At 42.2% G+C, this 25,718-nt stretch overlaps 1 protein-coding gene across 1 annotated transcript in view; it reads left to right on the top strand.

The window, feature by feature from the left end:
• DPP4 (dipeptidyl peptidase 4) overlaps positions 1–25,718 on the top strand; it is an 80,256-nt gene that overhangs the window by 33,680 nt on the left and 20,858 nt on the right. The window contains exons 9-19 of the mRNA XM_047721921.1: positions 3,604–3,764; positions 5,228–5,340; positions 13,773–13,908; positions 15,706–15,750; positions 18,202–18,309; positions 18,552–18,619; positions 19,742–19,795; positions 20,174–20,295; positions 22,653–22,700; positions 22,973–23,071; positions 25,423–25,492. Coding sequence (XP_047577877.1) covers positions 3,604–3,764; positions 5,228–5,340; positions 13,773–13,908; positions 15,706–15,750; positions 18,202–18,309; positions 18,552–18,619; positions 19,742–19,795; positions 20,174–20,295; positions 22,653–22,700; positions 22,973–23,071; positions 25,423–25,492 — 1,024 coding nt within the window. The remainder of the gene's footprint in view (positions 1–3,603; positions 3,765–5,227; positions 5,341–13,772; positions 13,909–15,705; positions 15,751–18,201; positions 18,310–18,551; positions 18,620–19,741; positions 19,796–20,173; positions 20,296–22,652; positions 22,701–22,972; positions 23,072–25,422; positions 25,493–25,718) is intronic.

Here is a 25,718-nt window from a genome sequence, read left to right as displayed (position 1 = left end):
GGAGGCTGGGGAATAGAGGGGGAAGAAAGCATCTGTTTTACAGAGAATTTGTGTTCATTTGAACTTGGACAAATCATAATTTCCTGTTTTTAAAGCAGGAAAAAATAATTAGAAAGTCTTCTGAGGGAAAATCAGTAAAAATAAAAAGAACTAAAATTATTAAAAAGGATTATTCTCTTTTAGGATAGAGTTTAAGAAAATATTAGAAAAACATTTTTCGCATCTATAGCTGCCAAGGTAAAAGGCATTTTGAGGCTATTCCAGACTGTTCACAAAGTTGCCTAATGCTTATTAAGTTCTCATCCTATTTCATCTTCTTATTTCTTCCTCATAGTTAAAAAAAAAAGAAAAAGAGTTTTTCTTCATGACTTAATTTTGGTTCTTACCCAGTGCAAGTCAAGTTCAATTAAATGACTAACATTGTAACAACAACAACAACAATCACTTTAAAAGAAAGATAAATCCCCATGACCCAGAAAAAATTTATAATGAAATTTGCCAGCACTTGTCACTTAGCAATTAAAAAACACTTGCTGGATAGCACAGCACAACCTGCAGGACCCCCAAAGCAACCTGGATAAGGCTTCTTCCCAAAGCTGAAACTCGACCCTTCCTCCAAACATCTGAGTATCTTTAGGATGAAAACACACCTAACACTATTAGTCCTTTCTTAGGTAGATAAGAGCTGGAAAGATCTCATTTTGTGTGTTGATGACAAACAGAAGAATGGCTTCCCAGTTCCAGTGTGGGTCTGTCGCTAAAAAATAGACTTTGGTTCCTCTGGGGAACTTCCTATAATTGGTTTTATATATTTATGAATGATCCATATTTGGAAAGAGCACATTTGTATCTCCATATATGAGATCTATCTTCCCAAGGAGCGTCTCCACTGCAGCCATGAACACTTGTTGAGTATAAGACTGAACGAGTAGATTTTGAGAATTTATAGGTTCATAAGTAAAAGAAGAAAGAAAGTTGCAAAGGCCAGATGGGGCTTTCTGCCACATCACGGAGGGACACTCACACAGCAGCCTACCCTCTGGGACATGTGTCCCCTGCCCTGCCCCAGAATCCCAAATTACTTTCTTTCTCAATGTCTTAACATTTTCACTTTGTTTTCTTTCATGATTTTTAAATTATTACTTTAGTTAACAAGTGTCTTCTTTTGTAAAAATAAGAATACTTTATCTCCTGGTTTGAAGTGAATCCCATGACATTCACTCAAAAGTATGAGTATAGTTTACCTAACAAGAAGTGAGAATGAGAATTTTGAGAGGGAGGATGAAGAAGGATAGAGAAAGAAATAAGCTTGGAAGATGGAGCACTCCTCGCCCTATGGTAGCTGGGCTGACAGTGGGGGTGTGGGTAATTCAGAGAGTGCCAACTACCTATGAGGTGCTATGTCAGGTTCTAGAGACACAGGGAAAAAAAGCTATCCAATGGCTGCTCTCAGGGAATTCAGCTCAGAGCGGGAAAAAAAGAGGTCAATTGGTAATTCTCATAGAGTGAATCAAGGAACCTATTCAGGGACAGGCAGTAAGTCCAAGGGAAGGTCAGAATGGCCAGATGGCAGGTATCACAGGATATCGCAGGTGAGGGAGGTTCAGGGGGTGGGGGAGGGGGTGCCACAGACACTTGTGCTCACAGCCAGCTTTGTATCAGAAAGCACTGGAAATCTGTTCCCCCCTTTGTTATTCTCCCTTCTCCCTACTATTCATTCTCAGAACTTGGAGTTTGACTAGAAGTAGTTTTATAATAATGGTTTTAATACATTCCTGTGTGGAAGGATATGTTCTATATACAATTATAGAACAATATGTTCTATATTACCAATCAAAACATAGATATTACCTGTTACCTTTACTTAGAAGCAATTTTAAAAACCATAATCTTGCTGTAATTGTATTCATTTTATGTAATTTGCATCTTGATCTTAGACTGGAAACCAATGGGTAGAAGCCACAGGAAAGAGACATCCACTCATTATCTGAAGAGGTTCTCGGTAGAAACCCCTAGACTCCGAGTCAGGGGCCTGTGACCCTGTCTTATCTCTGGCAATTCATATTCTCTCTCTCTAAGCCCTTCAGTTGCCTTGTCTGTAAAATGGGATATAAATAGAATAGACTCATCTAGGCATCTTTGTAAAGACTAAATTAGATAAGTGTTTTGTAAATTCTAAATTACTACACAAATGAAACTATGACATAGGTAGAAAACAGATAAAGCCAGAACAGGCTGCCTTACCCAATAGGTTTTCTGTTACCAGAAGAACTGAAATAGGCATGGAAAGACATAGAGCATGGAGGTGAGAAGCATGGATTCAAACTAGACAAGTCTGGATTCATTCTTGAGTCAGTCAATTATTGGCCATGTGACTATGGGCAATGACTTCTCTTTAAGCCCACTGCCCCTTTCTCACCTGCACAATGAGCTACTGTGAGGTAGCTCACATAGATGTTGGTTGCATATCAAATCTACCTCATGGTTAGCACTCTCTAAATGTTGGTTGCTCATCATAGTAATTATTATTACATTGTGTTACTATTGTTATCGTTGTTACTGTTACTGCCACTACTATTACCATTAGCATTATTATTATTGAAAACCAGCATTTGGAAGACACTTGTAAAGAGACCTCAGGAATCAGAAAAGTGATGGGGACAGATGATTTCCTAACTCTAAGACTCAAGTTTCTTTACTACTGCTTTTACCTTCCACCCTCCTCCCCCACATCAGAACATGAGATTTTGTAGGTTAAATCTGCATAAAGGACTAGGAGTCTCCATTTGGTCTACCTGAACCCTCCATGAAAGAGGTTTTGGCATTTTAAGAGCCAAACAATGGAAGTCCCATGAAGAGACTCAATAATAAACACAGGAAAGAACTACATTTGCCAGAGAATGAGAACGAGTCCAACACCATTCTGGAGAGCAAAACCTCTCCTTTCATTTGCCTCTCTCTTTGACCCTCTTCCCTTACCATCACTGTAGGCAGCAGAGGAGTACACTAACCCGCTAGAGTCTTTAGTTTTGAGGCTAAGCGAAGGAGATGTTTTTCAATTGGGGTCTCACGGAGAGCCTTGTCATTCTAAATCCATCCTTCCCACACCCTGTTTGTGCCAAGAGTAGTAAACTGTGGGCACCATATTAGTTCGATAGTCTGGAACCACACACCACCCACCAGTACCCTGTGGGCACAGTACAAACTGAGCCCAGTTGGGGAGAGTATGCTGGCATGTTGACTGTTTGAAAATTAGAAAGGAGAATCAGCCCCTTGTGTGAAATTTACTTTTAGTATGTTTTGCGGCATAAATTTAGAGGATTATAAGATAAAGAAAAAAATGTAGAGCTTATATTAAATATTGTGTGCTAAAATATTCTAAAATGGTCCAACGGGTTACTTATTTTTACAATCCAGATCTATCCTTGAAGATTTTATTTTTATTCATTTGTATTACTCTGAATTTGGAAGCCCAGCAAATGCAAAATGGTTCATTAGTTGAACTCTACTGTAATTACTAAAGCTAATGAGAACAATATTTTGAATGCCAAAGCCAATTTATCAGCTACTTCTTGTAACAGAACAATTTATGTCTTTTTTCAGAGGAAATCTTCAGTGCCTACTCTGCTCTGTGGTGGTCTCCAAAAGGCACTTTTTTAGCATATGCCCAATTTAACGACACAGAAGTCCCACTTATTGAATACTCCTTCTACTCTGACGAGTCGCTGCAGTACCCAAAGACTGTGCGGATTCCATATCCGAAGGTCTGTGCTCCTGTTCACGTAGTGGTTCCGTGATTTGATAGGAAAAGAATGGTTTCATTTAATCCTTTCCTGCTAATGAAAATATTGTCAGTCTCTCTTCAACAGCTTGCTGTGATTACTCTTGCTGAAGTCAACAGCATCTGGCAATTTTAAAGTATTTTTATTATCCCAGGAAAGAGTGTGATTTAAGGTTTTGTAATTTCTCCAAAAACTTTGAGGAATGACAAGCCGAAAAAGATGGGGAAAATGCTTTTGAAAGAGGTAGGGGGAATGAGAATGTTTCAGTGGAGGAAAAGAGAAGCTGTCCTTGAATCACAAGCTCCTCTTATTTGTAGAAGTTGGAATGTACCCTGGATGAAGTTGAAAAGCTCGGTTACATATCAGGTTGTATTGCTAATTAACCGATTCGTAACTAGTTTCAGGGATTCTGGTATAGATTTGGCACTAATGTGAATTTCACACGTCCTGCATTTGGAATAATGGTCCCACATCTTGGTTTGCAAGGCTGTTCTCCCCCTACGGGATGCATATTTATGAAAATCCTACAGCTTTGTTAAGCAGTGTAAACCTAGGAAGAGGGGGATTTAGAAGGCAACCAGGATTCTTCACTAGTATCATAATATTAATGGCCACAGAATCATCTATAGGAAAATCTAATAGTAAATGTTTCTGCTGTAAGCAACTTGGGAAAAGGGATTTTTATTTTTACCAACTCACTCAATTTGCTTCGTGAAGAGCTGCCATTTTAGGAAGACAGAGGAAGTAAAAAGAAAAAAAGGATCCGAGACTAAATATAGAGATGTATTTTCAGTGGAATGTTATTTTTTGATGAGTGAAACTGGCAAAAAAAAAAAAAAAACATGAAATGCTCTCACTAAAAATATATTATTTCTAACTAATTTGTCAATTGAAGGTCTGTGTGTATATATAAAAAAGTTTTGTAGATTTCTGTCATCATATTGATTGTAAAGCTCGAATGTGGTGAACTTGAATTTGGAGCGCAAATTATGGCTTCCTAATTAGCGTTATTGGCTCTTGGCTCAGGTAAACTCATTTTCCTGGTGGATTGTGTCTTTGGCTGAACCCAGGGTATTCTTCCTAGTTGTCAGCCATTAGACTTTTTGCCTTCTGGAGTCAGAGTATATTTGCAAAATAATAGAATTGATTTTTTTAAAAGTTTGTCCTTGTTTGCACAAAACACATTGAGTTATGAACATTGATGATTTAAACAGGAGTGCTAGGGGCTGTCAATAGACAAATTTCTGCCTGAACATGAAAAAGTTGCATTTCATGACTCTCTCTTATGTTCATTTTATCTGTATTAGATTTACCTATCTAGATTTTTAACGTGTCTTGTGATTATAATTTTATTGCTCTAATGTAGACATTTTTGTACAGTTGTAAACCTGTGCAAAGATGTGGTATTTTTTGTCCATATCAATTCTGTTACTGTTTTTCCCTAGGCAGGAGCTGTAAATCCAACCGTAAAGCTCTTTGTTGTAAAAACCGACAATCTCAACCCAAACACCAAGGCAACTTCAGTAGAAATCACTCCTCCTGATGCTATTTCAACAGGGTAAGTGTCTTGATCAGAATGTGTGGATTGTACAGTTTCACAGATCTCAGGGAGAACATTTTAAAAATGAATGGCAGAATCAGGGGTAGTGTCCCGTGGTGTCCCCCCACGCCCAGAAGCCCTTCATCAGCCACTCTTTGGTGAGCCCCCACTTCATGTCTTCATGTTGAGCACAGTTACCGTGATGGGGTCGCACAGTGACTAGAGCAGCCAGACGGGAATCATGGAGCCTGCATTCAAGGTTGGGGAAGCAGACAACAACCAGGTGGACAGAAAATTGTGAAAACCATCAAAGCAGGCAAGGGGTTAGTGATGGTGGCGGGAGGTCAGGGAAGGAAGCCCTCTCCCACAAGATGGCCCATAGGCAGTGACATAAGACAGAGGGCCAGCTAGCCACCTGAGTAGCTGGGGGTTCAGTATCCATGCAGAGGAAGAGCAGGTGCAAAGGCCCCACAGAGAGGCTGTGCCTGGTCTGTGAGAAGGCCTGCAAGGAGGCTAAGCGAACAGAGCAGTGTGAGTGAAGAGGTGAGTGATAGGAGTGAGATCAGATCACAAGGGCTGTGCAGGTCCCCATGAGAACCGGAGAAATTTAGGGATCCTCATGACACTGACATGCCTCAGGATGTCACTTGCTTAAATAATCGTTGGTGGTTTGAAAGTCTGCCACCGCACACCCTCAGCCCCCTGTGCTTTTCCTGTAAAGATAACCACCTGGCATTGCATGCAGTTTACGGCTGTGAGTTGCTTTCTATTCATTTCTGTTCATTGTGTTGGTTTTCTTGTTGCTTTTAAATAATAACTAGTAGTACTGAGCACTCACTATGTGCCAGACTCAGGGCATTATTACAGGCTTTGTATTAGTCTTAGTCTTTAAAGTAACTCTTTCCAACAACTATAATTATATGCCTCTTTTACAAATAAGGAAATGAGGCCTAGAAGTTAAGAAAATGACCAAGTAGGAGTCTGTATTCAATCCTGTCTGACTTAGAAGAAAGAGCTTACAAGTACTCTGCTAGCCGCCCTTCTTTGTGTGAATTCAACCACTGCTCTCAGCTTCCGGGAGTTACCATCAGAGCAACATGGAAGCAGCCTTGTCAGGGTTGAATGCACCACATCAGGAATGCCGTAGGCTCTGCTCTGTAGTCATTAATTCATTGGCTTGATTAGAAATATCTTTTTAACCTATTCATTTGGAGGAAAAAAATAAATTATCAGTAAATTTTTAAAAATTGCTTTTTCTGAGTTTGCCCAAAGGTATAAAAATTTACCTGAAGGTTTTAAAATCCGCTGTGTGGCCCCATCCAGTCATCTCGTCTATCAACATTGACTGAGCACCTGCTGTTTACGTAACAGATGTCCATAGGGCTGAGCTACTATCTTTTTAGCACTTACGACCAAGCAGAGGATAGAATATATTCCGATAAATGACCCTGAAGGCAAATACTTCAGAGGCATAAACAGAAGGGCAGAAACATTCTGAGGAGGGGGAGATGGGTTTTGTTGACCCCAGGGATGAGAGAAAGTATCCTGGGGCAAATGTGGCTTGAGCAGGCAAGAACCACAGTGCACAGCCCAGGCAGATGGCTCTGAAGGGGAAGGTAACCCATGTGTGGGGAGTACAGGGCTGTCCAGGGAAAGAGCAGCAGCAGGGTCTGGAGGTAACTCTCGGTCTATGACCAACATCTGTCTGCTGGGAGAATGAGCCATAAGCCCCTACTCTGAAGAACCTTAGATCTGGAAGGGGCTTTAGACCTCACTCGTGGTCTATAAACTGTTGTAAGGACCCAAAGGCTTTTTTTTCAAGTGAGACAGAACACAGGAATACAGGTCCAGAAAACAACCAGACCATTACCACTCGGGTTGCAGGCACAGGCCTTGTCCCCATCTGCTTCCTCCAGGAGTCAGGATATTAGACAGAACCTGCGGGCTTCCAGAACACACTGAGAACAGTGCTGTGGGACACAGATGAGCTAACTAAGGCTTAGAGAGGGAAACTCTTTTGCTCAAGGTCACACAGCAGTTAGCGTGGGATCTGGGAATAGGACAGAGGCCCTCCTCACCTGCCAGACCAGACTCATCGAATAATGGGGTTTCGATGCATCGAGTGTTTCCTGTGGGTGGGGACTATGCCTGATGCCCCACTCACATCTCACTCAATACACTGCCTACCATGTCATTGTCATGGCCATATCACAGGTCTTCATCTGTGGGCTCTACCCCCCTTAGAAGCCTCATCCAGGAGCTGAGCTTAGGAAACGTGCGCAAGTTCACGGACTTCATTTTGGCCCCGTACAAATGAACCCTTAAGTCATTGTTTGCGGTTCTTTATGCTGCATACCTGGTGAGGACTGCCTCACTCACTGGGGATATTTTGTGTGAGATGTATTTTACTGAGGAGTCGTTTCTGGAAATGCCTCAGGAATGTGTTATATAGGGAATTATAAATCCAGCTCTGGTCTCTATTAACACCAGGGAGGCCGCAGTTTATGTAAAACCAGGCTCCAGCTCCTCTCTGGGGAAAATGTCCTAGCAGGCAGTGATGCCCCACTTTCTGGCCTCATGCAAACCTCCAGCGGGGCCAGGTTAATGCAGGCAAATTGTGCCTCTTCAGAAAGGGCCCAGCACCTTCTGCCGTGTTTTCTAGCCATCCACGAGCTCCTGGAATGTAGCCCCAGGAGGGTGGGGCGTGTTTCTCCCCTCCTCTGCCCCCGTGTGCCCATCACTCATCTTCCTCTGAGGCCACGTCCTTGCTCCACACAGCTTTGAGCAGGTGAAGTCCTACCAGAGGCAGGGAGCCTCCCCACTGCCCTCCCTGAGTTAGAGGTCAAGTGGATTAGATTCATTAGGCTGCTCATTTGTCTTGATGACTATAAGAGGAATTGGTGAGCTCAAAATCCTTGAGAGAAAACAACATATATTATAAAATCATAAACTCCCTACCTGCTTTATTTAGAGCCTGGCTTCACAATATTTCTATTTACATTTCTATATTTATATTTATATTTTATATCTGGTGCCTCTCGTGCAGGGCCTGAAACACAGCAAGTGCTCAATGAATATGTGTAGAATCAATGAATAAGCTTCTGTGTGGAGGGATGAGGGTGACTTTATATGTGTGGAATGGTTTACACAACCAGGACTGAAGACGACCCTCCAAGTGACCCTGCCTAGCAGTCCCTCTTTTCTGCCTCCTCCCAGCCATCTGCACATTCCCTGGCCTGAGCTAGAGGACTGGGAAGGGCACGTTCTACCGAGGTGACCCCACCCCACATCTGCTGATCGGCTCCGGGGACCCATCACACCCAGCTCATGACCTGCCCCACCCTATTTTTTCTGCTCCTGAGTGATGTAATAGATAAATGCCTCCTCCGAACAGTTGATAATCCTTGATCTATAAAGTAGAGATGTCAGGGTGCGGGCTTGTCACACAGAAGATAAAGGAACCGGCCTGAAACAGCCAGGAAACTAGCGACACCTCAAGACAGGAAGCCCTTCAGGACCTCATGTGCTGTGGGTGCTGCCCTCTGTGACGGGCTCCCCCTCACCCCACCTATCCTTCTCCTCAGCGATCTGTCAGCAGCCCCAGGAGGGCTGGCATCCCCATCAGAGCAGAGAGTGGCATGGAGCCCGGGGCCAGCACTGGCAGAACGCCCGCTTCCTTGGGTGATTCACCGAATTAATCACTCCACCGTCTGCGGTTGCTCTGAGGAGCGTTTTCTCTCCAATATTCTTCCCAGTCAGTAATGCCGACCCGATGTTAAGTACCCTTAACATACCAAAAGAAACATTTACACAAATGAGGGGAATTAATGCAACGCAACAGACATTTATTAAACGCCTACTGTTTACAAGGCAGCGGTCACTTTGCAAAAGGAGTCTCTGAAAAATGCTTGAAACACGCTTCAAAAGCAGGTCTATCCCAGCGCTATCAAATATAATTTGCTTTATAGAATTCAGCTATTTAGTTTACACACATGCTGTGGGAATAAATAGACCTCATAGAGTGAGGAATTTTATCCTGAAAAAAAGGCAAGAGGGTGAAGCTAGCCCACCGTATTTCCCAGAGGGACTGGTGGAGGTTCTGTATAGAGGGAGCTACTAGGAACAGAAAATCTGAAGCCAGCTGGCTTAGTTTGAATCATGCCTCCCAACACTTCCCAGTGTGTGACCTTGGGCAAGTTACTTAACCTCTCTACACCTCCCTTTCCTTGTCTGCAAAACAGGAGCCCTAGCATTCCTACCCTGTAGGGTGCCACAAGCTTTAGGTTGAGCACTTGGAACAGTTCCTGGCACATAGTAAACTGCTCATGGGTGTGCACTCCTATTATTATGTCCAGAAATCGCTCCATTGCTTTAGTATTAAAGTCAACCACACTCTCCTTAAAAACAACATTGTCCCAGAAATTAGAAGAGCTTATTGAATCGCTATGCCTGACGGGAGAGGCAGTCGTTGGCTCAAGGAAGGCCAGGCTGCCTGACATTCCCTCTTCCACCCCTTCCCACCATTACATAACCAGTCTGTTCAGTAGAGCCTCTCTGTTTTTACAGAATAAAATCAGCATGGAGGGGCACCTGGGTGGCTCAGGTCATGATTTCAGGGTCATGAGATCCAGCCCCAGCTGGGCTTGGCCTCCAGGCTGGGTAAGGAGTCTGCCAGCTTGAGATTCTCTGCCCCTCCCCCACTTGCTCATGCATGCATTCTGTTTAAAAAATCAGCATAGGGACGCCTGGGTGGCTCAGTTGGTTAAGCGGCTGCCTTCGGCTCAGGTCATGATCCCAGCGTCCTGGGATCGAGTCCCACATCAGGCTCCTTGCTCAGTGGGGAGCCTGCTTCTCCCTCTGCCTCTGCCTACCACTCTGTCTGCCTATGCTCATGCTTCCTCCCTCTCTCTCTCTCTCTCTCTAACAAATAAATAAATAAAATCTTTAAAAAAAATAAAAAAATAAAAATAAAAAATCAGCATATAGTGCAAAGTATAGTTGATAAAACTGCTTGTTGGATTTTTCTGGTCCTAAGTAGGACTTAATTAAACCTTTCAATAAAAAGTACAATTGGGCCATTGGTTCCCTTATATAGTTTTTATGATTCACTGACATCTTAGACTGGCACGATCTTGGCTCAGGGCAGGGTCCGCAGCGCCGCTCTGTCTCCCTTTAATTCCAAATCCTAAAGAGAAGCTGTGATTAAACAGGGGTGTGTTTTCAAGAGGATTCAAAATGTCCTGTCTGCTGGCTGGCGAGCAGCCCATATGGAGGGTGCAGCGTACACCTTGGGCTACCGAGAGTGACAGAGAAAGTGGAAGACACAGGTTCATGAACCTTTGATCTAGAAATGGGCAGGGCAAGTGCCAGATGCATGTGAGTTCCCTGGCAGGCTTCCCAAATTCCATTACTCCGTAATTTCGAATGGGAAAAAAGTTACTTTTCTACTGCTGATTTCTGAACCTGAAGTATCGTGTATGGTTTTTATAGATAAAGCCCTTAGTAAAGGTGACCCACTAATTGTGTTAAAGAGTTTTCTTTCCCCTTTGCCTGCCCTTTCCCCTAACCATGCCACTTTAGAAAAGTTTCCCGTTTCTGGAGCCTGTGATCCTAATTGAGGCCATGGAGCTCTGGGCAATGTGTGCATGTATGTAAGAGACTCCCCCCACCCCCACCCCAGAGAGAGGTACCTGATTTCCATCCGATTTACAAAGGAATTTGATCTGTGAATAAGAACCACAGGCATAGAGCAGGGATCAGCACACCAGGGCCCACTGGCAAATCCAGCCCCAGGCCTGTTTTTGTATGATCTACAACTAAGAAAGATTTTTTTTTTTTTAAGATTTTATTTATTTATTTGACAGAGAGAAAGAGATCACAAGTAGGCAGAGAGGCAGGCAGAGAGAGAGAAAGGGAAGCAGGCTCCCTGCTGAGCAGAGAGCCCGATGCGGGACTCGATCCCAGGACCCTGAGATCATGACCTGAGCTGAAGGCAGAGGCTTAACCCACTGAGCCACCCAGGTGCCCCAAGAAAGATTGTTACAATTTTGAATGGTTGGGAAGGAAAATCACCAGAAAAATAATATTTCGTGACACGTGAAAATTATGTGAACTTCAGATCTCAGGGTTTTGCTGGAACTCATCTACAGATGTTCGTTGATATATTGTCTCTGGCTGCTTTTGTGCTGCAAAGGTGGAGATAAGTAATTGTCACAGAGCACATGTGACCCGCAAAACTTAAAATATTTACTATCTGGCTCTTGACTGAAAAAGTCTTCAGACCCCTAGTCCAGAAAGTTAATCTCAAAAAGTTTTGTCTTCTCCCTTGCATGTCATAGTTCCATCCCCGTTTGCAATGATTTATTCCTCTCCCCAGCAAGATTCATTAATGCCTGTGGCTTGGGCACAGGGCAGAAGCATTGAACTCTGAGAGGCGCCGTTGGTCCTGTGCGTGCAAAGAGGGGTTCGCACTCTCAGACCCTGCAGCCTGGTGGTCGTTAGGGATGAGCACCTTAAGAATGCTGATGTTGGTGCAGAAAGAGGGACTTTCCAAGAAGGCATAGTAGATATTTGAGGAAGACCTAGGGAATTTAGAACATAGCCGTGGTTTCAGACTGAGGGCAGGTTGAACAAATGGGGGGCAGGTTGAACAAAGTGAGGGCAGCTGGGAAATCTCAGAAGGTATTCATGGAATACCAGACATGCAGACTGGATGGTGTATAGGTTTCTCCTTTCCTCCTCCTCCTCCTTCTTTTTTAATATTCTATTAGAGAGAGAGAGAGAGCATAAGCTAGGGGCTGGGGGGAAAGAAAGGACCAGAGGGAGAGGGAGAAGCAGCCTCCCCACTGAGCAGGGAGGCTAACGCAGGCTCCATTCCAGGACCCCGGGATCATGACCTGAGCGGAAGGCAGACGCTTAACCGACTGAGCCACCCAGATATCTGCCCCGGTGTATAGGTTCTTACTAAGCAAGAGAAAGGCCTGAAACGGCAAGGAGTCCTTATTTATGGGAAGGTGGTGCTTTGCTGCTGGGTGAAGGGGTTTGATCTTCTTTCAGTACTTGCCACCTGCAACGGGAACAGTCAGGAGGGGACCCTGGAGGACCCAGAAGGGGACCTTAACACAGGAGATGTCCCCACCTACAGAAGGGCGATAGTGAAGCGGTGATCCATCCTAAGCGCTCAATAAATATTGGCTATTTGGTTTCGTGTCTGTGGAGAGAGTGCAGACAGGACAGGGTCTGTGAATTCCAAGGAAGGACAGAGCTGTTCAGGCCACAGAGAATACAACAGGACTTTTGCATTCCACAGAATTTCAGTGTCGATTTGGTGCCAGGTACTCATTTCATTGGAGCCTGGGGACGCCCTGCGAACAAGAAAGCTGCAGCTGGTGCCTCAGAGAACTTGTGGTCAAGCAAGGATAGCCGAGAGACAGAGGAGGGGGTGGCCACAGCCTGTGAAGGGAAGAGCGAAGGAGCATTTTAGAGCATTCAGCGTTGGTGAGGAGGCTATGGCCATGGGGCCAGTCAGAAAGAAAGAGGAAAAAAGAGTCTCTTGGAATTTTTCTGACAAAAAGGAACAAAGCTTTGATCAGACAGTGGAAAAAAAAGGATTTAAGAATGATCACTCAAGATCATTACATGGGGGTGTGGGGCTAGGAGGAGCAAATCAAATAAAATAATAAATCCAGAGCAAATATTTAGGTAGGCTAGCAGAAAAGTAAATTGAGAATTCCATGCATCTCACTATAAATCAAAAGGTAGCTCCAAAAATGTTTAAAGGTATGTGTTGGAGGAAGACATACTGTTAGAGATATCTCCGTTAGCATAAATTTCGTGTTAAGGTTCCTTGATTTTTTTCACATGGTTCATGTTTTGACTTTTGAGAAAAGATTTTTACAGTATAATTATTTGATTTTCAAAGTTCATAGAGATGTGAGTCAATTTTTTCTCCTTTGAAAAACGAAGTTGAGAAAAGGGTCAGTTATAATTTCACCCTAAAAGTAAGAATTTTCTGGAGAATCACATCAGATTACCAGAAAATATTCGAATCTCAGCCAGTGTGTCTGGCCTCACTGTAATGTTCTCTCAATACAGCAGAAAAGAGATGGGAAAAATGTCACCCTTGACTTCCTGGCACCACCAAAGGCCAAGTTAAGGACTTGAAAAAATCCTGAGTGGTGGTGTGAGTCACGTTTGCTAAGCCACTATATAATGTTAGCTGCTGTTTTTCCTGTCAGGTATATTTTAATTTCCATTCAAAACTAAATTACACTTCAAGCTTTCAGAAAAAGGTAAAATATTGTGGTATTAAATGGTTTCAACAACCATTTAAAATTATATGCCTATTAAGATTGATTTCATTGAGTAAAATGTCTATCTGTACCAAGGTCTGGAAATAGTTATTCTCTCTCTCTCTCTCTCTCTCCACTTCCTTCCTTCCTTCCTTCCAGGGATTACTACTTGTGTGACGTGACATGGGTAAATGAAGAAAGGATTTCTTTGCAGTGGCTCCGAAGGATTCAGAACTATTCAGTCATGGATATTTGTGACTATAATAATGCCACCAACAGTTGGAGAAAATCAGAGGTAAGGTTTAATGGCGATGCTCTGCTTCTAAAGCTACATGTGATCCAAGGACTCCACAAAAACGGGGAGAGTGAATGGTTGGGAATCAGCAAATAAAGTTTGAGCTTCTTTTCTTTCTGAGTCTGTCAGATCCTGAGGCAGTGAGTGAGTCCTGACTAACTTTTAGAGAGAATCTGATATTTGATGGCACTTCCATTTCATCTCTGCTCACTAGTCATATGGTTTCAGTTATGGATATTATCACTTGGGGAGGGGGTGGTGATCAGAAACCCAAAAGATAGAATTTGATGTCAAAATTCAGACAGCCCAAGAAGGCCAGTGGCTGCAAGATCAACGAAGTGTGTTTCAACAGAGAAAATATGGGGAGCAGAGAATGACTGACTGAGAATGTGTGAAACAAAACCAGTATCAAAAGGCCACAAATCTCTTACCACCCTGTGACTATACTTCAGCAGTCAACAACTTTAGAACATAAATAGGTAACAACCAGGCAGAGAGGGTGGCAACATTAAGACAAAGGTGAGTGTTAATTCAACCTTGAGGTGCTGGGGATGGGGGCAGGGCATTCCCCACAAGAAACCACAAGGTTCAGCCAAGCTAGTGAATCAGGATTAAAGCCCCTTTGGGAACCAGCAGCCTCAGGAGGGGCAACGTCCAACGAAGGGTTAGTGACATATGTGAAGGGCACCTCTCCAAGCCCTTTTCTGGTAATAGGTTCTGTGCCTACATGCTTCCCCCTCTACACACTTCCCACCTGGTTGGGCACAGTGAAGATTCTTGCTTCAGAAAGCTTGGGCACCCCTTGTCTTGATTTGTCAATTCATTTATTTATACAGCAAACAATGAATACCTACTACGCCCCAAGTTCTGTGCATAGCTCTGGATTTAAAATAAACAGAAACAAACCAATGAGACAACATGCTGGTCCCTAAAACGTGGTTGTTTTAGTAGGGAATACCATTAGGATAATCCATAATAATAGTCGCCATTTCTTGAACACTCAGAGTAGCCAGACACCGTGGAGACAGGGGTTCTGAGAGGTTAAGAAGGTCACTTAGGTCACGTGACAGCCGGACTCCAAACTAGGAAACCTAAGCTCTTTGGTTAGGTGGAGGTAGGCTGAGGCTTAGGTGCCACTCTGAGGGGTTTGGACTTACTTGTAAGATACGGAGAGCTATTTCTAGGTGTTAAATAGGACAGGATCCTAATGAGCTAGAACTGTCGTCTGTTGCCAAATGAGGTCAGTGGGGGTTGAGCAGACTGGAAGAGGGAGAAGAGCAGCAGGGTATCCAACCGGGAGGTCAGGGCAATGGACCAAGGGAAACCTGATGAGACCAGAAGCTAAGGCAGTAACGGTGGAGAAGGACGAGGGGAGTCAACAAACCAGGAGGCAGGGGCTGAGGAGGTGGCTCTGAAGAGAGGAGGCATCTAGAGCGACTCCCAAGTCTCTGGCTTGGGTGAGCAGTGGCACTAAACAGAAGAACGAAGGCGTCACAACAAGCTGGTGGGGATGGAGGCAAGATAAAGGACATCATCTTCTGTGCCGTGCGTGTTGAGATGAAAATGCCAGGGGAGCTTCCAGGGCCACGTATGGAAGACAGAACTCTAGGCAAGAGAGGTAAAGGTCCTGATGCAATCCTATAAACAATCTGAGCACAAATACAATTATATAAGTGGAGATCGTTTTCGATTATTTTAAGTACAATTTTGCTTCTATTACCACAAGTTGTTGATAAAAAATAGAATTAATACCTCACTTCTCTCTGAAATGCTGCCCTTGTATTTTTCCCTCTCTAGGCACAAGAACACACTGAAATGAGTACCACTGGCTGGGTTGGAAGAGTAAGTGCTTTGAGTTATGGGTTTTTTGTGGTCTGGATCACATACTCAGAGCTATTTGATATGCATATATACCAAAGTAGTGCCCTATGTTATTTGCTATTAATAGAGCTATTACCTGACCTATTTCTCAAAATATTTAAATGCTCCCTGCAGAGATGTCTTTTCTTTTCTTTTAAAGATTTTACTTATTTATTTGACAGAGAGAGAGACACAAGTAGGCAGGGGCGGGGGAAGCAGGCTCCCCGCTGAGCAGAGAGCCTGATGCGGAGCTCGATCCCAAGACCCTGAGATCATCACCTGAGCCGAAGGCAGAGGCTTAACCCACTGAGCCACCCAGGTGCCCCAGAGAGATCTTTTCGTGGGGAATACAGAACATGCTCAGTGGGAAAAAGGACAGGACAGGTGAAAACTTGAGAGCAGACAAAACAGAAGACATACTCTAGGCGGACGGTAGCTCCTGAAAAGTTAAAAAGCAACCACTGCTGAAAAGCAGCTAAGATGCTGAAGATGCCCACTGAGCTCACCTCTAAAGGCCTATGCTCTGGAGGCAGCAAACATGGCTTCCATCCACAGCCTACACAGATGAGCAAGGAGCTGTGGCTATATGCGGCGGCAACTCGGTGGTGACTGTATCCATCCAGCAACCCTGCTGTGCACCCCCCTTTGGAGGAACTCATACTCTTGGGGCTTCACGCTTTACTAGGCCCCAGATGCAGAGTGGTATCCGAGAAAGCACAGTGACCCGCAGAGACTTGTCACGCTTCTCATTTGTGCTGCGAGCGCTATGCCTTGGGCAGAATCACCAACCATGAGGCCACCGGACTGTGGGAGGACACACATTATGGAAGGATCTCTAGCCGTTGTGGCCCCTCACAGAAAGACGATGAACAAATCTCACCTAATTCTTGTGATCACTTCTATTAAGCCTCCTTTAAGAGAGAAACAAAGGGACCAAAAGCAAAAGAAAATGTAAAGATTTCCTTCACATCTCTTGGGGCAGAGAGGGGAGGCCCGCGGTCCAGAAACAGGACCCCTTCCAGCTGGGCTCAGAGCTCCGATAGCATTCACACGTCCCTTTTCTTCAGGCTTTGATTGGGCAGAGGGGAGAGGTTTGCCAACATGAAAAGTGGTTTCCTCCATGGCAAGAGACACGCTACACTTCCTCACGACTCTTTGAAAAAAATATGTTTTTTCCTCTCTGTATTTAACCAGACAGATGCCACTTTTCACACATTTCTACTAGGCACAACTCCATCCAGGGGAAACAGGGAAATGTATTAAAAAGATAAGGCTGTGAACACAGGTCTAGAGAGGGGAATGTGTTTCAGAGCTCTGTAATAAGAACACCAAGTGTACTGCACGCCTCAGTTTGCTCCATAAATGAATCCACTTTGAATCACTAAATAGAAGAGGGAAGCATTTTTCTTCCTTCCCAAAATGGGAGCTGATAAGAGAGGAAACATCGAGGGTAAAGTGAACCAACAATTTTAAAAGACCATCTCCTACCTGCTCGCAAATGTAGTAAGGAAATCGAAGTCGTAAAGCGACATATTCCTTTCAGGCTGGGGTAGATATTCTTCTGCTGAAACTACATTATGTTCTGAAAACTATCTTTTATTGAACTGTGAAAAATGGAAATTTTATACTGTATTTCCATACAACTACTTTTTTGGTAAATTGTTGATCCTATTTAGCAAAATGAAAAGGCATACAATAAAAATGGTAACTATAAGAATGTTTCCACGTGAAATACACAACAGACATTCCTTACAGTATCCAGTCCAGAAATGGTTAAAGAATTTTTGGCTTTCAAAAACAAAAAGAAATATGTATTTAAAAAGGAGGAAACGAATCCCTCAAATTAAAAACCACCTCTTATCTGAAACAGTAAAAATAATAGTCTGTTTGAAACAAACCGAACAGAAAGCAATCGCTCAAGGATGCCAGGAGGGAAGGGGTGAGGGGAATGGGCAAAATAGGTGAAGGAAATTAAGATGTACGAACTCCGACTTATAATAGTAATAATAATAGTCTGTTTCAAGAAAGCACATCTGTGACACTGAGGAAATTTACTTCTTAAAACTGAAAGACAAATGCTAAGTTTTGCACATTTATAGCCAGAAGTCATAGAGTCATCCTTCGTAGAGAGATGTCCAGAGATAACAATACCACGGCTATGTGTTGAGAGTACTGCGTAAGCCTATGTGCTTTCTCTCGCTTACTCCACGTAAAGAATTCTCTGAGAGAGATCTTTTTGTCTGCATTTTCTAGAAGGAGAATTTTCTTTTGAGACATTCTGGTTTCTTTTGAGACCCTCTGGTTTCACTTGGCAAGTAAATGAAGCATGGGTTTTGGGCAGAGGTGTTGAGAGGACTTTCAAAAACTAAAGTTGGTGCTGAGATGAGACTGATGTGCCCTCATCTGTATTTTTTGTTTTCTATTATTCTGTAGTTCAGGCCTTCAGAACCTCATTTTACCTCTGATGGGAAGAGCTTCTACAAGATCATCAGCAACCAAGATGGCTACAAACACATTTGCCTATTCCAAGTAGATAAGCAAGTAAGTATTCTTACATAATTTATTTCGGGTTGATCTCTTTTTTAATGAGACTAAGTTGAAGGGGAAATCATTTAGTAAAGTCAGTCAGTATGTACCAATAATCCGGCTGATCGAAATTCTGAAGTGGTGTCTGGAGGATGATGGGATAGGGAGGAGAAACCCAAGGAGATAAAAGATTCAACCCTCCACTTCGATTAGAGAGTTTAATAAACATCTTTTCTTAAAAAAAAAAATCCCATCAGGATTGCACGTTCATTACAAAAGGAGCTTGGGAAGTCATCGGAATAGAAGCTCTCACCAGTGATTACCTGTGAGTATTCTAATAATGGGTAGGATGCAAACATACTCGTTGCAATCACACCCTCTATGCCCAGAAATAGGGGAAAATCTCCTACAAATAAAGAATAGTCTATTTGGAATGTGTTCAGTACTTTTTTCTTTTTAACATACGGAAGCCTTAATGATTTTCACATATGCTTAGCAGACTTGATACCCTGCCACCAAGCAGCTCTACCTCTTGCTCTTACCTGCTTTACATTAGCAGAGCTGCAGCCTCTTTTTCTTAAGCATCTTGGAGCACCGCACCAGCATCGGGGCATTTTGTTACATTTTAACTGGCACTGGATTTTTGGAAGCCTTGGAGAGGCTATTTCATTTTATCTGTCCACATCTCGGCCTTTCTCTGGAAAACGGAAAGCTTTGCCGAGGCTGTCAACTACCATGCACGAGTTGGTGGAAAGGGAGTGTTATTTTCCATTAGAATCTAAGGCATTTCTAGAATTCATTATCGGGTCTCACTAGGGACTATTGTTGCCACTGCCCAAAGCAGTTTTTGAAAGACATCCTTAGAAGGGGCTCTGCTCCTGTCAGAAAGATGGGCTCCTGCCATCCAGTAGCTTGGGCTATAAAAACAGAAAATACGGAAAACAATGTAGGTATGTGGTTGTCCAGCCTTACTTTTCTCACAAAAGACCTTTTTTGAGTTTTTACTTGTCACCTGAATGAAGGGATCAATCCCTGCATCCAGATATTTTAGTCTGCTTTAAAAATGGAATCTCTGGGGCACCTGTGTGGCTTGGTGGGTTAAAGCCTCTGCCTTCGGCTCAGGTCATGATCCCAGAGTCCTGGGATTGAGCCCCGAATCCAGGCTCTCTGCTCAGCGGGAAGCCTGCTTCCTCCTCTCTCTCTCTGCCTGCCTCTCCGCTTACTTGTGATCTCTCTCTCTCTGTCAAATAAATAAATAAAATCTTTTAAAACAAAAAGTGAAATCTCTTATTTAGAGATGATGGGAAATATGGCTTCTGGGGCAGAGGGGGCAGGGAAGAATGATATGATAAGGGCCAGAATGAATGTTTTGTGTTGAGTCAAATAGAGTGTACTTGACTTTCTTTAAAAACATAATTAATATATATTTTATTTGTTTTCTTCCCAGATACTACATCAGTAATGAAAATAAAGGAATGCCAGGAGGAAGAAATCTTTATAAGTAAGAACTGAATCAAATTGTTGACTTGAGTCTTTCTAGCTGAAGAACAATTTCTGGTTTTGTTTTGTTTTGTTTTTGTTTTTTTCCGTGCCTTAAGTAACTGAAGTTGTAATTGAGCACTTTCATTCCCTTATAAATCAAACTCCAGGTGTGAACAACAGAGAATGACTTTATTAGATGTTTTGTGTTATTCCCAAACAATGGAAAGTTTGAGGTTATTATGAATTAATTCGTGTATTTGTTGCACATTAAAAAAGAAAATGTTTTGAGCATTGCCTTAGCATTCTGATACCTTTAAAACTAGAATATGGCATTATTCAATTCTGTCTTTTCATTTATTCTTTCATCAAGCACTTAATTTCCACCATTGGTTTACAGAATCCAACTGAGCGACTACACAAAGGTGACATGCCTGAGTTGTGAGCTAAATCCAGAAAGGTGTCAGTACTATTCTGTATCATTTAGCAAAGAGGCAAAGTACTATCAGCTGAGGTGTTCAGGTAAGTGTGAACTGCCAAGGGGAGAACAGCCCAGGTACCACCGTGTCTGTCTGTCTATCTGAAATGGTTCCTTGCATTCCCTCAGCCTGAGCGCTTTTCCTGCTCTCCACTCACCAGCTGACTTCATTCCTTCTACTCTTCAGACAACATTCTTACCACTCTCCTGGTTCTTCTTTTTTTTTTTTTAAGACTATTTATTTATTTGTTAGAGAGAGAAAGTGAGAGACAGCTTAGAGCAGAGGGAGAAGCAGGCTCCCCACTATGCAGGGAGCCTGATACAGAACTCGATCCCAGGACCCTGGGATCATGACCTGAGCCAAAGGCAACCAACTGAGCCACCCAGGCGTCTCCCTCCTGGCTCAATTCTGCCCATCTTTCCCTTTCTGTGTCCAGTCTGGGAAACACTCTTTCTGCCCTGCTTAGTTTTCTCCTCTTGAATCTGAGGAGCTCTTGAAATCACCTGCCTCCTTCTCTTCAAGCACATCTAAGTGGTAAGTTAACCGCCTTTCCTCCCATTCTAACCAAGAGAGTTGCATGGCTTGCTTTTGACTAAACGCACAAGAAATATACATACACTGGAGACTATGTATAGCTGAGGTACTTCATTTTACACACACACACACACATTTTTTTTTAAGATTTTATTTATTTATTTGACAGAGAGAGATCACAAGTAGATGGAGAGGCAGGCAGAGAGGATCCCTGCTGAGCAGAGAGCCCGATGAGGGACTGGATCCCAGGACCCTGAGATCATGACCTGAGCTGAAGGCAGCGGCTTAACCCACTGAGCCCCCCAGTGCCCCACACCTATTTTTTATTGTAGATTTTTTTCATTATTATTTTGTGCACTTGCCCCTTTAGATGAGAAAAATGTATGTGGGTAGTGTCTGTCACCCACCCTGCTCACGGCTCCATCTTCTGTTGCTTTTTTATTATTGTTTTCTTTATTGTTAATGAAGAAACTTGGCAAGGACAGACAACGGCGCCTCCACAGGTCACACAGCTAATAAGAGGCACAACAGGATTCAAGCACAGTTCTCCACTCCTGAGCCCTCCTGAGCCCTCCAATAAGCCCTCTGCTAGAAGACTTCTCAATGAAAGATTCTGGATATTCTGAAAAAGAACTATCCCTTACGGGAAAGAGATCTCCAAACCACCTATCGGAACCTTATTTACTAGCACATTTTCTTTATTATTACATCTTTCTCTCTCTCTCTCTTTCTTTCTTTCTTTCTTTTTTTTTTTTTTTTTTCCTGTGACTGTTTTTAGTCACCATTGCTTGGGCAGACACTTTATACTAGGAACTGTGCTAAAAGTTTTATATTTGTAGTCTTGTTTGATTCTTAAGAAAACTCTATAAAGTAGATATTATTCTCCTTTTATATGTAAAGAGATCAAAACATAAATATATTGTCACACGGTAGGTAAGCCAGGATTCAAACCCAGGTCTTTCTAATGCCTTCACTGTGGTTCTGATCAAGAGTAAAACATTAATATTATCTAAATGCATCAAAATTAAATAGCTCACCAAATAGCTTTTCTATACATTACCTTCTAGTCTGCAACTACCACAGTTGGGATAAATAGTGAAGATATGTTCATGCGAGAAAAACACTTTTGCATGCCAGAAAGGAATCGCTTATCCAAGTGAGGCACTGTGCAGATGTGCCCCCTGGCTCACGACTCAGTCGGGTGGAGGCAGCGGGAGGGAAATCCGCCCCTCCCCTGGCTGAGGCTGGCTCCAGAGCTCCGCCCTAAGGGGGCGGGGCCGGAGAGCTGGCGTGGTCATCGCCAGATTGTCGCTTTAGGGCTGGGAAAGAAAAATAGCAGTGTCAGGGGTCCTTTGGCTTAGTTCACAGTTGAGGAAACGGGAGGCAGCATGCCCAAGGCACTCAACCGGGCCAGAGGTTCAGTTTCTGCTTCATTCTACTGAGCCCTGTAACTTTTCGGTAATCCTTCTTAATCTCAAATTGCATCTATTTTGGGCCCCTGGGTGACTCAGTTGGTTTAAGTGGTTGCCTTCGGCTCAGGTCATGATCCTGGGGTCGCAGGATCGAGTCCCGCATCAGGCTCCCTGCGTGGCAGGGAGTCTGCTTCTCCCTCTGACCCTTCCTCTTCTCATGCACTCTCTCAAATAAATAAATAAAATCTTAAAAAAAAAAAATGCCCCTATTTCAAAGAAGAGGAAAAATAGCTAACTTAGTAAGTCCCTCATCTACGATCATATTTATTCTATCACAGTTAATTGGTATTAAAATCATATCAAAGTTAAGTGGTATCAAATGGCCATTTTTGAAAAAAATATGTTTCCTTCTTTTCTTAAAAAGCCTGCCCTAAAACATTTTTCCTGTTAACAGGTCCTGGTCTGCCCCTCTATACTCTGCATAGGAGCAGTGACGATAAAGGTATTTTCTAGCATTTTACTTTTCCTTTGCTTCTTAGTGTGTGTGAATAGGATCAACATGTACTTAGCATAGTGAGGTGTGTGTTTTGTGGGGGTTTTTTGTTTTGTTTTGTTTTGTTTATTGGCTTTAGTGTTTAAACAATGATTTGAACTCAAGGTTTATAATCTAATGTATAGTCCCATCAGTGAATTGCCACTTGTTCGTTAGCCCTTTGCATAATCCGAATTCTTCACATTGTTAATGAATTACTGCCTTCTGGAATATTTGTTTAGAATTGAGAGTCCTGGAAGACAATTCAGCTTTGGATAAAATGCTGCAGGATGTCCAGATGCCCTCAAAAAAACTGGATTTCATTATTTTGAATGAAACAAGTAAGTTGAATTTCTTTAGGAATAGAACTGTTCCTGGAAACACCAATAAAAATATAACTAAACGTGATAACTTGATCTGAAAATACACATTTTATGTTATATGTACTTCTAATTTGAGGTTATTTTTTCCTATGAAAAATTTTGTTATGAGAACTGCTAGTTTTTCATTCTTTTTGTTTTAAAATAGAATACCACTCTATGTAAAAGTTGTTCTGTTAAAAGGAAAGGATTTGAAAAAAAAACACACTATTGCTACTTTGGTTTCATTCTGTTAGTAACTCTGTTTTACTATAAAATATTAATTGAGTGTTTAACTTAGTGTTATCCTGATATATTTTACCTTTAACCCAAAGAGATTAAAAAAAAATCTTAAGTGATTGTATAAAAAAATTAAGGTTAGCTGTAAAATGTTAAAACTTCAGTCTCGGGAGCGAAATCTTGAATTTTTCCTGACCTTCTCCCTGCCACAGTTAGCTTGGTCCCTGTGCTGGATGCCTGAGCAGGAATGGTATGCAGGAACCACTGAGAAAGGGGGTGAAGAGAGGTGATCTTTGAGTAGGAAAGTTTGTAGTTTATTCATTTGTATTTGTTTGTTGTTTTTCCCATTAAGAGCTAATTACTCATGGGAGATGGGGGGATCCATCAAGATTGATTTAAGTTTTTTTTTTTTTAAATATAGGATAATAATAGAAAAGATGCAAAAAGATCCAGAAGTAAAGATCCATCCAATTTTAAATGGCAGGAAAAGCGCTGGGGAGTACAGGGTACTTGTGAAGAGGAGCTTAGAGCAGGGCTACTCAAACTCAACATGCATATGAATCACCTGGCACCTTGTTAAGGATCTGTGATCCAACAAGGCAGGGTGAACCCAGGGTTTGTAATTTGCTCTTAGGTGATGCTGGTGCTGCTGGCATGATGGCCAAGGACTTAGAGTTCGGGAGAGCTACCTGGGCTGCTAAGACAGAAGGTGCTGCTGAGATTTGAAAGACAGTGGGGGACCCCGGAAGTTTTTGGTTCAGGGAAACCACAGGGTTGGATGGACAAACTGATAGAGAGGAGAGTGAGGCTGGGTCTGCCAGAGATGGACAGTCCAGCTGGGAGGTGGTTGTACGTTCAAACTCCAGAAAGTGGGGTAGGGGTGCATTGAGGAGGAGGGGCAGAAGGAGGTGGGACTGGGGATTACAGAGAACCTTGCACCCCACCCAAAGCAGGGTGGGGACAGTATCTTCAGAGAGATGGAACTAAAAACACTTCTAATCAACTAGGACAAATTCAAAGGAGAGAGCAAATGGTGGGTTTGGCATATTTATTTAAAACATCATGATCGACACATAGTTTGACATTCTACTGAAAAAGAAGAAAGACTTAAATTTTTGTTCTTATAAGCACATTTAGTCAGAAGGGATATATTTAAAATATAAAATCCAAATTGAAGAGAAATCTATCTATATAAAGATCTTACTCTTAAACCTTTCTTTTTTCCTCAACTAAAATAATTTTAACGACAACAAAAAAAAAATAAAAGAAAGAAAGAAAAGAAAGATAAACATAAAGAAGCAGCAGCTCTAGAGATATGGATTTTTTTTCCCCTATAGGTTAAATCTACTGAAGCTGGAAATAATCTGATTAAAATATAGGACATCCCTCAATCTCTCTATCTTTAAGATTTATTAATCTAACTCATCATCTTAACTTGGGAGCAAAGGAAACCAATTCATTATTTAGGGACAAATTTTATTAAACTGATGCTAAATCAAGCACAGAGAATTAAACAGATCTGCAGATCATACAGAACATACACAACAGTCTGCTCCATGTAAACCTGATTTCATTCTGTGAAACACAGAGCTGAAAATGGGAACTCAGCTTTGCGGTCTGGGATGGCAATAAGAATTACAAAAATGTTATTAAATCAGAATTTTAAAATAGAGTTAGGGCCAACTAAAAATCCTAAACATCTTCAAGGAAATTCAAGAAGAGGAAAACATTTTGGAGGAAAACTTAGAACATAAGCCATAAACAAACTAGATAAGTAGATCAGATGCCAAAGAACAGAATCATAAAAACAAAACATTAGCAATTCTAAGATGCACTTTTATTTTGCAAGGCACCAATATATTTAATAGATATATTAGAAACAACTTTATTGCTTTCATCTTAACTAGTATTCTAACCTGAAAGAGAATATTTTCATATCTTAAAGACATACTGAATCCAAGCAGTTCATTTTCTTTTTCTATCATAATTTAACAAATTGTTGAATACTAGCTATGATTTATTACCACACAGACACCTAGATCATGTGCTAATAGTTACTCATAATTTACTAATTAATCTTTCTGTTTGTTTAGAATTCTGGTATCAGATGATCTTGCCTCCTCATTTTGATACATCCAAGAAATATCCTCTACTAATAGATGTGTAAGTATTCAAGAGGAGGGAACACATTAGAAGTTAACCATTAGACATCTTTCACTCAGTGCAGCTTACAGAAAATTAAAGCCGAATGCATCCTTTGTCTCTTCCTGAATCATTGTGAAGCAATTTGACTATGTCCTTCCATTTTGCAATCACATAACCAAACCTTTGTTTTCTACCATCTTTCGAAAGAAGAAAGACACCCTTCTGTCGTAATGACATATGGTCC

The sequence above is a fragment of the Lutra lutra genome, chromosome 3 (genome assembly GCF_902655055.1).
Source record: "Lutra lutra chromosome 3, mLutLut1.2, whole genome shotgun sequence".
In the NCBI taxonomy this organism is placed as follows: Eukaryota; Metazoa; Chordata; class Mammalia; order Carnivora; family Mustelidae; genus Lutra; species Lutra lutra.
This window is presented reverse-complemented; position numbering and strand designations above follow the sequence as displayed.